This window comes from Penicillium cinerascens, assembly GCF_028974065.1.
Source record: "Penicillium cinerascens strain IBT 15544 chromosome Unknown contig_6_segment0_segment0, whole genome shotgun sequence".
NCBI lineage: Eukaryota > Fungi > Ascomycota > Eurotiomycetes > Eurotiales > Aspergillaceae > Penicillium > Penicillium cinerascens.
Genome location: NW_026695295.1, coordinates 1,066,684 through 1,080,629, shown reverse-complemented (window position 1 = coordinate 1,080,629; position 13,946 = coordinate 1,066,684). Strand labels below are relative to the sequence as shown.

The following is a 13,946-nucleotide window of genomic DNA, read 5'->3' as shown; positions in this document are numbered from 1 at the left end:
TTCTTAACTATCTTCCATTCAAGCCAAACCTCGACGCCCAGGCCATCGATATATAGGGTCCCCCTACATCGGTGCGACCTAGATAAACCACTCTTATCTTCCGGCTCTAGAAAAAGACCTTTTAGGGTGATTGCATCATACTGCTTAACACTGATTAATCCTTTCAGCTCACTCTCGACGCAAAAGTCTATGTCAAGTTTGATCTTCAACTTGATTTCGTCGGATATACGGTTTATTTCTTTCAACCGTAAAAGGTCCCAAAGTGTCAAGTTATTTTCATTATAGCAAGCGACGCTCGTATCATTGGCGCCCTTAGAAATATTGATTAGGCTAGTGACCGCTTCAAGCATATTTTTTAGGTCTTTCACATCATCACGAACGAGAACCATCTCTTGGTAAATCTTCGCGGTAGTTTTATGGATGCGTTTCTCACGATAGTCTCCCACCAACTCGTGTATACGCTCCGTCAAGCTATAGATGTCTTTAAGCAATGCCTCGAAAGCTTCCTTATCGACTGCAACCCAACGAACGCGGAAAGGATAAGTAATGATATCTTTAGCATTTCCGCCTCCTTTCAACATCCACTTAATGATATGGTCAGTTCGTCGTAAGTGCTTGCGTTCTTCCTTGGTTCTCTCGTAGGCTATTGCCAAGCTTGAGACTTCTTCAACCACATTCATTTTTATACATTCCTCCTAGAAGGCTGCTTGATCATTCCCTTAGTATAGGTCTAATTCATTTTTCTAGCGAGAATTGAGAGATTTGAACTCTCCAAGAAGCCATCCTATACGAGATAGAATACCGCAGAGCTCGACTGGATTCGTTCCAAGAGTCACTGCCAAATGCGATCCTTAGGGGACGTCAATTAAGCCAACCGCCTCACCCTATACAAGGAGCTAATTGTACTCGATCATTAATTGTAGACGGCATCGTTCACATTCCTTAGGTATGTCCACCATAGAAGAGAGAAATTTGAAGACTAGTGATAGTTAGTTGATTAAGAGCGGTCCGTCGTAGAGAGTAGACAAACTGACGTTTGACAGAATGATTAAACACGTCAAAGATCAACGATATAGCGTTTATTGGATCCATTATTGATAACTTTGTTATGGATATATAGTAAGGTGAAAACAAAGGCTAAAATGAGAGGGAATTTTCTGCGTCTTGGTCAAAATAAGTATTTCCCGTCAGTCACGTACTAGAGGTGTTGTAGCTTTAGGGGTAAATATATTCGCGTATGGATGGGAAATGGTCAAATTAGATCGCATTGCGATGGATTCTATTTTTAGAATTTTAATGATTTCATCTCCGTTGACTAGCTAGGTTAGGGGCTAGTGTACGTTAAAAGATAATGAATGATTGGGTGTAAGCGTTCTACTTTAGTTAGTCCCCTTAGTGCGCAGGGGTACGTTCTTCCTAGCGCGAAATGATTGGTTGGTCGAATTTCTATTACGTCAAAGCTATTAGTGGACGAGCGCGTACAACCTTACGTGAATTTGACCAATGGGGAATTGTACGGTTCATTTTAAAGGGTGCTCAGTATTGAGTAGTGGTGGACACTAGTAGGGTTATATTTATCTCAAAATGATTGATTTAGGGGAGCAAGGTTAATTAGGAGCTCCACGCAATATTAGTGGTTATTCTTGAGGCCTTGATTGAGTCCTCCCGTAAGGTACGGCTACAGGAGCCGTCACATAAGCGCCCGCTATATAACCTAATGCTAGGATGTGACACAAGGTGCAGGAACAGAAATGCGTGCATATTCATCGAGGCATATACATAAGGAAAGCGGAGCAGGTCAAGTTTCGTCGCTGTGATTCTAATTTCTCTTATATTTCCCGACGACATTATTGCCCTTGTTGTCGAGTAGAAAATAGTTTGCTTCTCCACAGCCATACACTATAGTTGTTCTCGAAATCGGTTTGACTAATGCACACTCAATCACTCTTTCATGGCCCCACTGCCAAGACCTTAGCGCAGATCTATTATTGAGCGGCCCTCGTTAAATTGAGGCGCCGTAAGCGTATAGTATCGTATGTTGCTACGTCACTTTACACAATCGTACAAGGCTATAATAGAATGCTATGGAATCTATAAGTTACTCTTCAATCAAATTTCTTTGCCCCTTTCGCCAAGACACTAGACTATATTCGGGTGTCTTCTGACGTTAGATCCACTAGATCCTTAAAATGAAGTTGATCACCATTAACTTATCTTATAAGGCACCCCGACTCCATTACATTTCACTACCCATCGTATAGTATCCGTTTCCATCCCTTTACTACATCTATCGCTATGGCCTCGGAGGCCTTCACTAGCTACCAATACCAATCCCTCATTAGCTCAAAGGCTATTCGTGTGTTAAAGATACTTAACCAAGAGCTCAGTGATTTGCCTTACTGCACCCTGACAGAAGTCGAGCTAGATACTCAGGAAAGCTATATAGCACTATCTTATACCTAGGGAAGTCCAGGGAAGGAGGCGACAGATCGGGGCGTCACATTAGAACAATATATGCAGATATTCTGCGAAACTGGTACTATCCCCGTCACCCAAAACCTTTTTGATTTCCTCAGAGACGTACGACAATTTCATCGCCACCTTCTTAAAGAATACATCTGGATAGACGCCCTCTATATCGATTAAGATAATCTCGATGAGCGTGCAGTATAAGTTGAAATGATAGGAGATATATACGCCTAGGCAAAGTCTGTGGTTATATAGCTTGGCAGGGCTAAAGAAACCACTTGCCTAGCATTGGATTTTATGACTATAATCGAGAGCGCCAAGATTCCCTTAATCGACGCCTAAGTGGAGAATCCCTAGTCCTTAAAAACGTTTCTGGGACTACTCGCGGATTTAAATAACCACTGGAATACATTGAAGCTGATTTTGGACCGCTCGTGGTTCTCGAGAACGTAGGTTCTACAAGAATTTTGTCTTGCTACCCACTTTTCACTACTTTGTGGTTAGTTTAAAGTAAGCATCGACAAAATTATCAAAGCTGCATCTCTCGCTATTAGCTTCCCAACATCCCGAGTAGGCAAAATGAATTCTCCTAGCGCCAAAATGGTGGATATACTTACACTGAGAAAAGGAATAAAGGAAAGGTCGCCTAGAAATCTCTTCAATATATTACTATATTCATCCAATTCCACTGCGACGGACCCAAAGGACTTAGTGTATGGAGTTCTCGGAATGATAAAGAGAGGTCTCTCGGATGCAAGTCCTCTTCGGAATTTAGAAGTGAGCTATTAAGTTTCCACCGCCGAAACATATACTAGATTCACAAGACTCCTCCTCTCAGAAGATCCACGATTATTATGTTTCCAGAATCATGATCCTCGCTTACAAGGATATACAAACATCCGACTAGAGCTCCCATCCTAGGTTCCGAACTATGCTAATGGGCTGAACTTGGCTTATGGAGACTTCGCATTCAAACCTTCAAATAATGCAGCAAAATCGCTACTTTCCTCGCCCTGGATAGTGCGACGACCTAATGGGTTAGTACTCAATACATAGAAGGTTGACGTTATTGAAGATAGGGTTGTTATCTACAAAGGCATATACGAGGGCTCCTAGATCGCTAGGGCACTACTAGATATACTTAAGTTTCTTTGCGCCTTTAAACCAACGTATTTTGATGGCCAACCACAAAGCCAGGCATTATGGCTTACTCTCGCGTCGGGAGTAATTAAGGCGGACTTATCAACGATATCGGCTCTGGAAATGTACCACCCTATATTCGCACTTTGGGTGGGCGAGTGTCTTCTGACTCTTGCAGCAAATGACCTAAGTATATACTTCCGTATTCTAACGGACCTTCAGAGGACGATTAGGACATTAGCTGAGAGTGACATAGACTTCTTTCCTAACCTCACTATACTTCTGGAATTTCCGAAAGTGCGTACGCCACAGAAGGATATAATCCTTGCCCGTGAGAAATTCCGTAATATTGTGGAAGAACGGACGAGTACGATCCGCCTAGTACTTTTCCGTACATAAGAAGGCCTTCTAGGTAAGGGAACCGAAAATGTGCGAAAAGGTGATGAGGTGTGGCTCATCGCTGGAATGCCAACACTGGTTGTGTTGCGAAAGACAGGAAGTGAGAAGCATTTAAAGAAAATCGACATTGCTTATGTACACGGAATCATACGAGGAGAGTTTGTTGACCTTAAAGGATTGTGCGCAGAAGAGATTGAACTCATATAAATGAAAGTTCAAGTAACTTTCTCTGATAGACTAGAACAGGGGGCTATAGCCATCAAGAATTGTTACAGGAACATTCAATTCAAGGGTTACTCGCGGGGCTAGATAATCATTCGAAGAGTGTAGGCGGTTGCAACAGTTTCGGGACACACTGTAACATATCCTGCACAATAGGAGGCGGAGAAGAAGTAGAAAAGAGGTCTCCCAGCAGATCTTCAAGTTACTTAGCGCGAAGGGCCTTCCCCATATGATTTGCAGAGATCCACCATAGAATTCCGTGGAATTCTATATTATCTTTTCGTACGCCTAATGTCATCTTCTGTCACATATTACGGTAACATACACAGCGCATTTTAGTGAGCCCCTAACTTTATGTGGCCCGCTCAATAAATGATCTGCGCTAAGGTCTTCGCGGTGGGGCTAGGAAAGAGTTTCTCAGTGTACATTAGTTAAGGCGATTTCGAGAATGACTATAAATAATTGGATGTTATGCTCTAGTTAGTTTGCAACTATACCAACTAGGGGCAAGTTTCGCTTCGACACAAAAATTGAGGTGTTAACTACCGCCCACAGGGCTCGTGTGAAAGACCAGGCTTTTCACGTAATACGGTCGGTCTTCCATCGCCTAGATGTTGGACACATCCTGCGTCGCAGTAACGTTTTAGATTAGCATATCTATTTTCAGTACTCCAAATACTATTTTCTTTATTCTTACTATCCGTAAATTCAGCGGATCCGACTCACATACACTATAACTTATTACTAGAATTTGTTGTGGGATATCGTATTACACCGGAATCAATTCCTCGTCTCCACGGAATTAGTAGTATTTCACGGACACCCGCTTAGATGTACAGTATTGAGCCGTATTATCACATGAATTGTAATAAATTAGACTGTTAACTTTCATAGCGTGCCTCTGGTTTCTAGCAAGCCCATAACGATCGTGTTAGGATGATATATCTCCATTCCACTATGCACCCTCCCCCTTCGTTCCCCTACAAATCCTCTAAAAGTTACTGTCTGACCTAGATTAAATCGCATAATTATGTCGCCATTTCAGTGGCCCCAACTTCTGCTTTCTGCTAACCGTTTTCTCCACCCTTCATCTTCCTGTTGTATATCGATACAGTATGCCTGCTTCCTGCTTTAGATATAACCCTTGTTCACGGGCGCAATAGCGCCTGACGAAATGCTTCTGTTCATCCTTATCTTATCTATAAGTATTGATTTTTAACACCACATCCCCAGCAACAAGGCAGAATGCATTATCTTTAGATAATAGGCATAAAACTTCGCCCTCGAGCAGCCGCACATCAACAACAGGACATGTCTCACTTAGGTATTTAATGCTGTCGGCTATAAACCTTTTGACCCTATACCCTAGTGGTTCTTTCCCAGTTATGGAAGCTGATTCATCCTCGAGACCGAGGTGTACCTTAAGAGATTCTGTGAGAATAAGACGAAAACGCCTATTATATTTCACAAAATCATTGACTAGTTCTCCCTCGAGTAGGTAAACGGTATTAATAAAATTATCCGAAGGAGTCTCATAGTATAAAAATCGGCCGATTGCCAATAAAGAGCCGTCTTCTAGTGAATCGCCCGACAAAGTAATATACGAGTCAATCGAAGAAATCATTTTTCCTAAGCTCTCTAATATAAGCACCGGTATACTCACTATTGTGTCCGAAGCCGATAAGGTAAGAATAGTGCTTTCGTTGGGAAATGGACGAATCGGTAGCTTCTTCTAAGCTAACCCTAGTGAAATGTTATGCCGAAGACTTTCAATAAGACTTTTATTGAGTTTCTGCTAGAGGCCTCTTAATTATGGGAGATTCGGTAGTCTCTAGCTAGGGTAAAGCCGCCTATACGCTCTAGGGGTATATATTCGTCCGTATAGTTGAATGAAAGTGTTGCACAAAAAATATGCGTCTTTGCTTGAACTAACCACTCGTGGGAATAATTTTGGGGCTTATATTTCGCAAAAAGCGATGATTTAAATTTTAGCGTGGATTTTAGGTGCTAAAAGAGCTTTTTGAGCTCCTTTATACCTAGTACAGGCAGCGTTTTTATCAACCCTTAAGTTACGGCATAATTAGGACACCCTATATTATTGGCCCTTAACGAATCCAAGCCTAGATAAATATAAATATAGGTTAGAGAACTCGCTGGAATTTATTTGACCTTCGAATGCCTTTTAAGGTAGGCTTACTAATTGAATTTTTATATTCCGGACTAATAAAAATTTCTTTGCCGTTCGATATAGTTGCTTAGCAGCTCCTTAGTATCTTAAGACCTTTCTGATAATATTCAATAAACTAGATCTCGAGGATGGATCTATATTATTGTTTGGGATTAGGTTTAGCAAATCGTTAAAGTGTGGTGTTGCTTATTGTAAGTGATATATCCCTTCTATAAGATCACCTAGCTTATTTAGAGTTTGGTGGTTCAACCATCGATTAACTAGTTATATAACCTTATTTACCTCTAAGATAAATAATGACGATATCACTAATAACTCTTTGACGTGAAGTTTCCAGGAATTAATCTATCGAATACTAAAGATGGCCTCTTTTAGTAGATCTTAAATAGATCTCTTAGTTGCCTTCCGCTCGAGCCTCAACCGGTATAGTACTCGTGGTGAGCACATTAAGATGATTGACGCAAAAATCTCTCTTTGGACCTCGGACTTATCTCTAACTTTAAAAATTGTTAAGGTTTACTATTAGACGTAAAATAGTAAGGACCAACTATATTGCGAATCATAAAGTACGTGGAATATTTCTTTAAAGCTTCTTTTTAGCTTTTATAAAGTGTTATCTCTATTATTATAGATACTTTTGTTAATAGCTAAGATAATATTTAAACTTATTCTAGGTGGGTTCTATTCAATGTAAACTGTAGGTATATAATCTAACCTATCCTTGGTTTTTGCTAGGAATATAAGAACTTCGGTTAGCTCACGTTCTTTAACAAAAGGTAAGGCGTAATTATTTTGCTCGATTAACGACTAATTAATTATATTTTAAACGACTGGAGAAGGAACTTAATAAAAGAAGTAGCTAAGAGCTATATACTTAGCGTACACCGCGGTGGGAGCATAGGTTATCTTAGCTATAAAACTTAACGATCGAAGGATAGTGTCTATACGAGAGCGAAGCGCTCTAGAGAGGGGGGAGGGGAACTCTAGATTTATAAGCTAGAGGGAGGTACCTATAGGTTTCTAAGTATATAATAGAGTGGGCGCTTATATACTTCTACGGGAGATAAGATAGGGTTTTCTTTAGTATAGGTAAAATATATAGGCTAAAGTGGAGCGAGTTATTTATGTCTTCTAGTGCCCTACTATATCTTGGAAAGATTATGCGGTACTAAGAGGATAGATATTTTAGACTGCGGTTTTGATGGGTGATAGGGGACCGTAGGTTATAGGTGTCTTGTATAGGCTTATAAGGACCAATATAGACGTACGTATATAGAGCGTCGAGTAAAGTATAATTTAGGCCTTCTACTGCCCTATTGTAACTATTCCGACCGAAGCAGTGATAGATCTCTCCTTAATGTACGATTAGTTAGATATATAGTCAATTACTTAGCTAATACGTCTGGAATCAGGACCGCTTAGTTAAGAACCTCTTCGTAGTAGCTAACTAGGAAAGCCAGTCTTTTCACTAAGCACGTTCTAGAAATTAGGCAGACAAAAAAAATTAGAAATATAGTACTACCTTCTAGGTCGATAAATAAAAAAGTAAAACCCTAAAATAATAGCACTAAAAATATACTTACTAAGGATTACACGAAAATATTTAAAACTATATAAGAAGAAGCCACACCTATAAAGAATGCACGTTATTAGTAGTAAAATAAGATCTATAGTGCGGTCGAGCGATAATTATCACGAAGGGAAGATTAAATTAAGTGGCTAGACAAAGAAAGGTCTCTATATTTAATATTTAGATGCTAGCCAATCCTCGATTTTTGATTACTAAGTAAGAGGGAAGACAAGCGGTATTTAAAGGAAGGCTAAAAAAGGTTATTATTTATTATAATAGAAGGTTAGTCATAACTAGTGCAACCCTTAAGACGAAGGGAGATCTAGAATAATGATTATAAGAGGGAAGCGGTACAAAAATAGGTTTTATATAAAGTCTCTGCTCTTGATTAGTTCGTGCTCTTTAGTTAGGTCTTATAGTACTAATTTCCTCTTAAGAGGATTCTCTTAGGAGCTAATGCCTCCTAGAAGAGAGTTTCTAGTTACACTATCCTAAGCCTAGTCACTTTTCGAGATACTCTACCTAGAAATACCTTACTATTATTAGCTTCTTGCTAACTTATCTACGAGAAGCTCTACTTAGTCCTATGATAGATATAGGAAATATTTTCTATTTCGTTAACCCTCTTTAAAGGTCTCTCTTAGGGCGACATAGCTCCTCTTTATTAAAACTTCCTATTTCGGGCTATATATATCTATGCCTGACCTAAAAGGGAATTCATAATCGCTATATAGAAGCACGATATATATTTTGATCCTCTTCTACCTAATCTAAAACTCGAGAAGCCATTAATAAAAGTTGCTTATCCTTAACGAGTTAGCCCTTAGCCGTAAGCCTTTTTTCCTTCTCCTCGGAAATCAAGAATATAGCGTTATTGCTATCTGCGATTGCGGCGCGGTAATAGTTCGTAGGGCTAATGCTATATAGATTTAAATCATAGAGTAAGTAATCCTTCTATATATACTTTTGCGTAACTCGCTTTACTTACGAAGGATCCGACTAGTCGACAAGGAGATAGTCTGACTTCTTCCACTGCTCTCGCTTAAGGACCTAGAACTAAATCTTAACTAGGTCTTGTGGTCGCGGCGGCCCCTTCATCGTTACTAGAGGCGTATACTTATCTACCGAGGAAGTCTCACTTAGACTAATCGTGATAATATCTTAGTGAATCGGCGTGGCGAGGTCGGCGTTCTCCGACGTTGGTTCCGTCTATTAGTAACCTAAAGCTAGCGGTGGTGAAATCTACTAGTCTTTAGGTTGAGACTCTTCCTTACGCGTCCGCGCTTACTAGGATAGGCTAAGTTCTTTATAAAGTCGTTTACGCTCTATCTCCTCTTTCACTCGTTCCTGCTCTTCCTAGGCCTTTATTAGACTAGTAAGAAAGTTATCTAGTTCTTGCTATCTATAAAGGCCACTAATATTCGACGAATTATCCACATCGGACCTTAGGGACACCCGCCGTACTATATAATCGGTTTGGTTTTAATCATCGAGAGCTTTATCTCGATCTTAGCCCTCGATTATTGCTCGTTTATTAGTCTCCTACTTAAGCGGGATCGCTTCGATAGAGACCCTTATATAATCACTTATCGCATCCTTAACTTCCGGGGTAGAAGAGCTATAGGAGGAATATATACTAACCAACGCTCTATCCACTAGTGCTGATTTACTCTATATTTCCTTAGGGGCATAGTCTTTATTAGATGGATCGCTTTAATCTAATATCTCCTAATCCCTTATCTCTATGTTAAGTACTTCTAGCTCTATAGGCTCTTAGTCTCTACTATTCCTAAGGTCCGAAGCAAGTCTATATATCTAACCTTTCTATCTCCGTCGACGTCTCAAGATATCACGCTCTCTTTTAGCCCTTAGCGCCTACTAATATCTTATACACAGTCGTGCTTTATCCCGTTCGACCCTCTATACTTATGACTCCTATTCACGGCGAGAAGGCTTACTAGTTAAGTTTATATGAACTGCGGATATATTAATATTAGACGAGCTTTCCTCTCCGATAAATAATAGCGACCGAGGTACGTCCGCTATGCCTTAATCCGCATCAGCGTCTTGATTATCGCTAATGTGGCTAGGGCTATACTTTATAGACTTTCCGAAGAATGCAAAGTAGATATAATAGCGGACAAAAAAGCTCGTGATCGTATCCGCGACCGTAATATTAGCGTATAATTAGTCTAGGAATAGTAATAGGCTATCTTAGTTATAAGTCCGTGTTTATAGCACCTCGGAGCGAACCTATAGCTTCACGGCGCTATCTACTAGAAGATCTAGCGAGAGATTAGGCTAATTAGGAATAGCCTCTACAAAAAATTTTATAATCTAGTTAACTAAAATATCAAACTACTAACGGTCGTATCGATACCGGCAAGGTTTTCTAGCCTTTAGTAGAGCTGATCGTGCGATCTAATAATCCGGAGAACTATTAATTAATGCACTAATTTCTAGCGACGCGAACCCTAGCTAGCGAGCGAGTTTGGCTATCTTAAAAACTATTCTCTTATTTGGTTTAGCACGAGCTAGTTTAGCTAACAATTCGTCATTATTCTTAGGGTCTAGCGACATTAGAGGATAGTGCCTCATTAAGTATAGCCACACCTATAAATATATCGTCTCGAGACGTTCTATATCGGTCGCTGGCTGCCGTCGAAAAGTAGACTTAGAGGTCTAAATTATATATTTAGCTACCTTGGGAATTTCTTCCTCTTCTTCTGATAATATAGTAAACATTAAACTTATAGTTTCCTAGACCGAGCCAGTCGATGGGCCGTAAAGTCGCTTTACATAATAAGTATAGCTTTCTAGGTATTTAAAATCCTTGAAGAAGGTGTATAAAGATAGGATTAGGCCGTCGAAATCTTGTATCTAGTCCTATATGATTTTACGTTCTTCGTCACTGAACCTAGCGAACGCTTACCCACTCAGAACTAGTCTATAGGCTATTTTGGCGTCCTTGTGGCATTTACCTAGTGCTAGTAGCTATAGTGATTCGACGGTATCCTAGTCGATCTTTTTTATTGTAGCACTATCTAAGGCGACTAAGGAGGACTAGAACTCCTAGATATAATCAAGATAAGTGATTATTTCCTATAGTAGGTCGAATCATATAATAAGCGGAGGTAGTCTAAGTATAGGTTTAGGAACTCACTTCTATATAGCCCGAGGCTATTAGCTAGTGAAGCACACTAATCCTTATTCCTTGCCAAAGCCTAGGAATAGCCAGTAGCCTATTAAAGGCGCGCTATAGATGGCGGTTTCTCTTATTATCTAATTAGTCTAACCGTTCTTAATTACTCTACGATAGATATATAAACCATCGCTCCCTAAAAGCTTCGTTATACTCGCCCTCGTATTATCGGATCTTACGGTAAATGTCTCCGTTAGTCGGCTTCTTCTAGTTAGCATATTCCTCCACTAAAAAGGTTCTTAGTTCTTCGCCGATATCTTCGTTGATGGTTAGTATAGAAACGGTTAAATCATTCTCGATATACTATCTAAGTAAAGATCTACCGTCCACCAACGATTAGCTAGAGGGAGTATCTCGACCCCTACTTATACGCGATGGTGGCTATAGAGACCTTGAAGTTGCCCGGCCATAAACCTAAGTCGGGGTAATTAATAAGCGTCATTCGTTAGTAGCGACTACTATAGAATATTCGCCTTTCGTAGGGCATTAGCGAGATTATGCCGTGATACAATTGTAGGGATATAATTATTAATATCTAGGCGGCGACAATAGTTCTTACGAAACACGCTATGGAGTCGAGCTATATTCTTAGTATCTAGATCTTAGGGCAAAGGAGGATCGAATTAAATTTAACTAATACTAACCTTAGCGGCTCTAATATATTTTAGGCGCCGCTCTATTACTAGTCGCACCTCTTCTTCTATAAATAACGTTCGAGTCATTACGAGACACGGATAAAAGCGAAAGGTAGAGTGGGATTAAGGAGTAAAAGCTTATATATTAGTAGATATCTTTTAAATCCGCCTCCGCTACGATAGCATTACGCCTATCCGTATAACCCCCACTTATAGAGTTCGCGTAGTGTACTGTAGCGTTCGTAGCACCTTATCCGAGGAATTATTTAAAATCGTAGTGTAGTAGTGCTTTCTTCTTTGTCACTTATATTGCTTCTTTAAACTTAGATTTTTGACTATCTAGCTATAGGGTTGAATAATGATAAGCAAGCTATAAGGCTCTAACCTCACTAAGTTGCCCTTCTACAGTAGCCTCTACCTAAGACTATAGCTAAGGAACGACTATCTCCTAAGCCTAAGTTGAAGCCAAAACCACTATCTCCTAATATACGCCTAGGCAAAAGGTCTGCCCCGCCTATATTCGTAGAGCCTAGTGGGAAGGTAATATAAGGTTTACTACGGGACTTAGCTCTTCAAGAGACTAGTAGACTAGGTAACAATACCGACTTAGACTTGATTATACGCGATGAATCTCCCTAGGATACTTTTAAGAAATACTATAAGTGCGATCTAGCTAGCACTATTGCTATATATATTCGAACCTCTAATAGCCGCGCCGTACGTGCGATTCGCCGATTCTCTAGCGAAGACACTAATAAAATCCTAGGCATCCTCTATTCTATAGATTATAAGAATATAGCTTCCGTTTAGGAATGTTTCCGCACCCCTAATGCGCTATATAATCTTTGCGAGTTTGATCCACTTACGTTAGATTATATTATCGCCTATAAAGCCTTTCTAGACTAGTAGCAGTTAGCTACTATTATATACTAGGCTCGTACCTCGATTATTCTCGCGTAATCTACGAAGTCGCTAACTATATATAGTTTCTCGAGGGATTATCGTATATAGTGGCCTAAAGCTTCTATCACACTTCTTTAAATTGTTTTAGCGTCCTAATAAATCTTAATAGGGAGGTAAAAATCGGTAAGTTTAGTCTATAAATATATCTCGGTACGTTGCCTAAAAAAATTAATAGTACGCCTTAACTACTGCGTGATCTAGTAGGTAGGTAAAATTCGAGCTAGCGATTTAGCTCCTATTTTAATAGTAATAATGGAACTAATACAAAAATACACTAAGGACGATAGGGCTATTAGGATTAATAACCTTGAACGCTAGCGGACCTACCTAGCCGCTATCGAGTTTCTCTCCGCGACCACCTTAGCTAGCTCTTTTGAGGAGCTAAAGAGAGTTCGTGAGCCCTTATATACTCTAATCCCGATTTCGAAAATCACTCACTAGTTCTTAGCATCGCCTATTAATAGAGACCTAATAGTGCCTAGGCGATCTAATCGGACTTATATAGTTCGCTCTTATATCTATCTATATATTCTATTCGTATATACCCTTGGCCGAAAGAAAATAAATAGGCTCATCGAGCGTGCGAAGGAGAGTGAGGGCTATATTAGTTAACTCCAATAAGTTTAGTTAGAGATAAATAATAATGGATATATAGGGTGCACCGCCCAAGGAGGGGTGAGCTAAATATATCACGAACGGACTAGATAACTAAGTGTCTAATTTATATTTCATTCTTAGTCCTATATATCTTAGAGTCTAATATCATGTAATTATAGGTGACAGAACTCTATAAATAGTAATTGAAAAGACTAAGACTTAAAGAAGATAATAAAAAACTTAGTGGTGATAAAAGCACGAAGGCAACTAAAGATCGAGAATTCCTAATAATTCCCTATTCTAAAATAGATATTAAAGGCTCGCCTACTAGTATATTACTTCTTTGCAAGGATTTTAGCTAAGAAGCTCTATTATCCTTCGTATTGCATCTTTCTTAGCGTCCACTATTTTCTAGGGATTTTCGGGGCGCTAGGAAGCCGAGGCCGCCTTATTATCACCACAAATATATACTATTTCTTTAGGCCTAAGAAGACTAGCCTCCTAGTCGAAAATAGTCTTATGGAGATTAGATATAATTTACCTAAATATAAGAGATATAAT

At 39.6% G+C, this 13,946-nt stretch overlaps 4 protein-coding genes across 4 annotated transcripts; 1 reads left to right on the top strand and 3 right to left on the bottom strand.

The window, feature by feature from the left end:
* Positions 1-8,804: 8,804 nt before the first annotated feature.
* Positions 8,805-9,086, bottom strand: N7498_006383 (uncharacterized protein; the record flags this gene model as incomplete). Its single annotated transcript, XM_058453445.1, is given in 3 exon segments — positions 8,805-8,907; positions 8,989-9,038; positions 9,057-9,086. 3 exon segments carry the CDS (start codon positions 9,084-9,086, stop codon positions 8,805-8,807), a joined length of 183 nt encoding a protein of 60 aa, XP_058307636.1.
* Positions 9,087-10,748: 1,662 nt separating this feature from the next.
* On the bottom strand, positions 10,749-11,632 carry N7498_006382 (uncharacterized protein; the record flags this gene model as incomplete). Its single annotated transcript, XM_058453444.1, has 4 exons — positions 10,749-10,868; positions 11,188-11,244; positions 11,298-11,397; positions 11,556-11,632. 4 exons carry the CDS (start codon positions 11,630-11,632, stop codon positions 10,749-10,751), a joined length of 354 nt encoding a protein of 117 aa, XP_058307635.1.
* Positions 11,633-11,648: 16 nt separating this feature from the next.
* N7498_006381 (uncharacterized protein) lies at positions 11,649-11,912 on the bottom strand (the record flags this gene model as incomplete). The annotated part of the gene is made up of 2 exons (XM_058453443.1): positions 11,649-11,777; positions 11,835-11,912. The coding sequence occupies 2 exons, from the start codon at positions 11,910-11,912 to the stop codon at positions 11,649-11,651; spliced, it is 207 nt and encodes a 68-aa protein (XP_058307634.1).
* A 345-nt stretch (positions 11,913-12,257) lies between these two features.
* On the top strand, positions 12,258-13,293 carry N7498_006380 (uncharacterized protein; the record flags this gene model as incomplete). The annotated part of the gene is made up of 6 exons (XM_058453442.1): positions 12,258-12,365; positions 12,465-12,542; positions 12,636-12,691; positions 12,727-12,781; positions 13,107-13,178; positions 13,264-13,293. Coding segments are annotated over 6 exons (399 nt in total), but the record flags the coding sequence as incomplete, so codon positions are not given.
* Between the last annotated feature and the right edge of the window lie 653 nt (positions 13,294-13,946).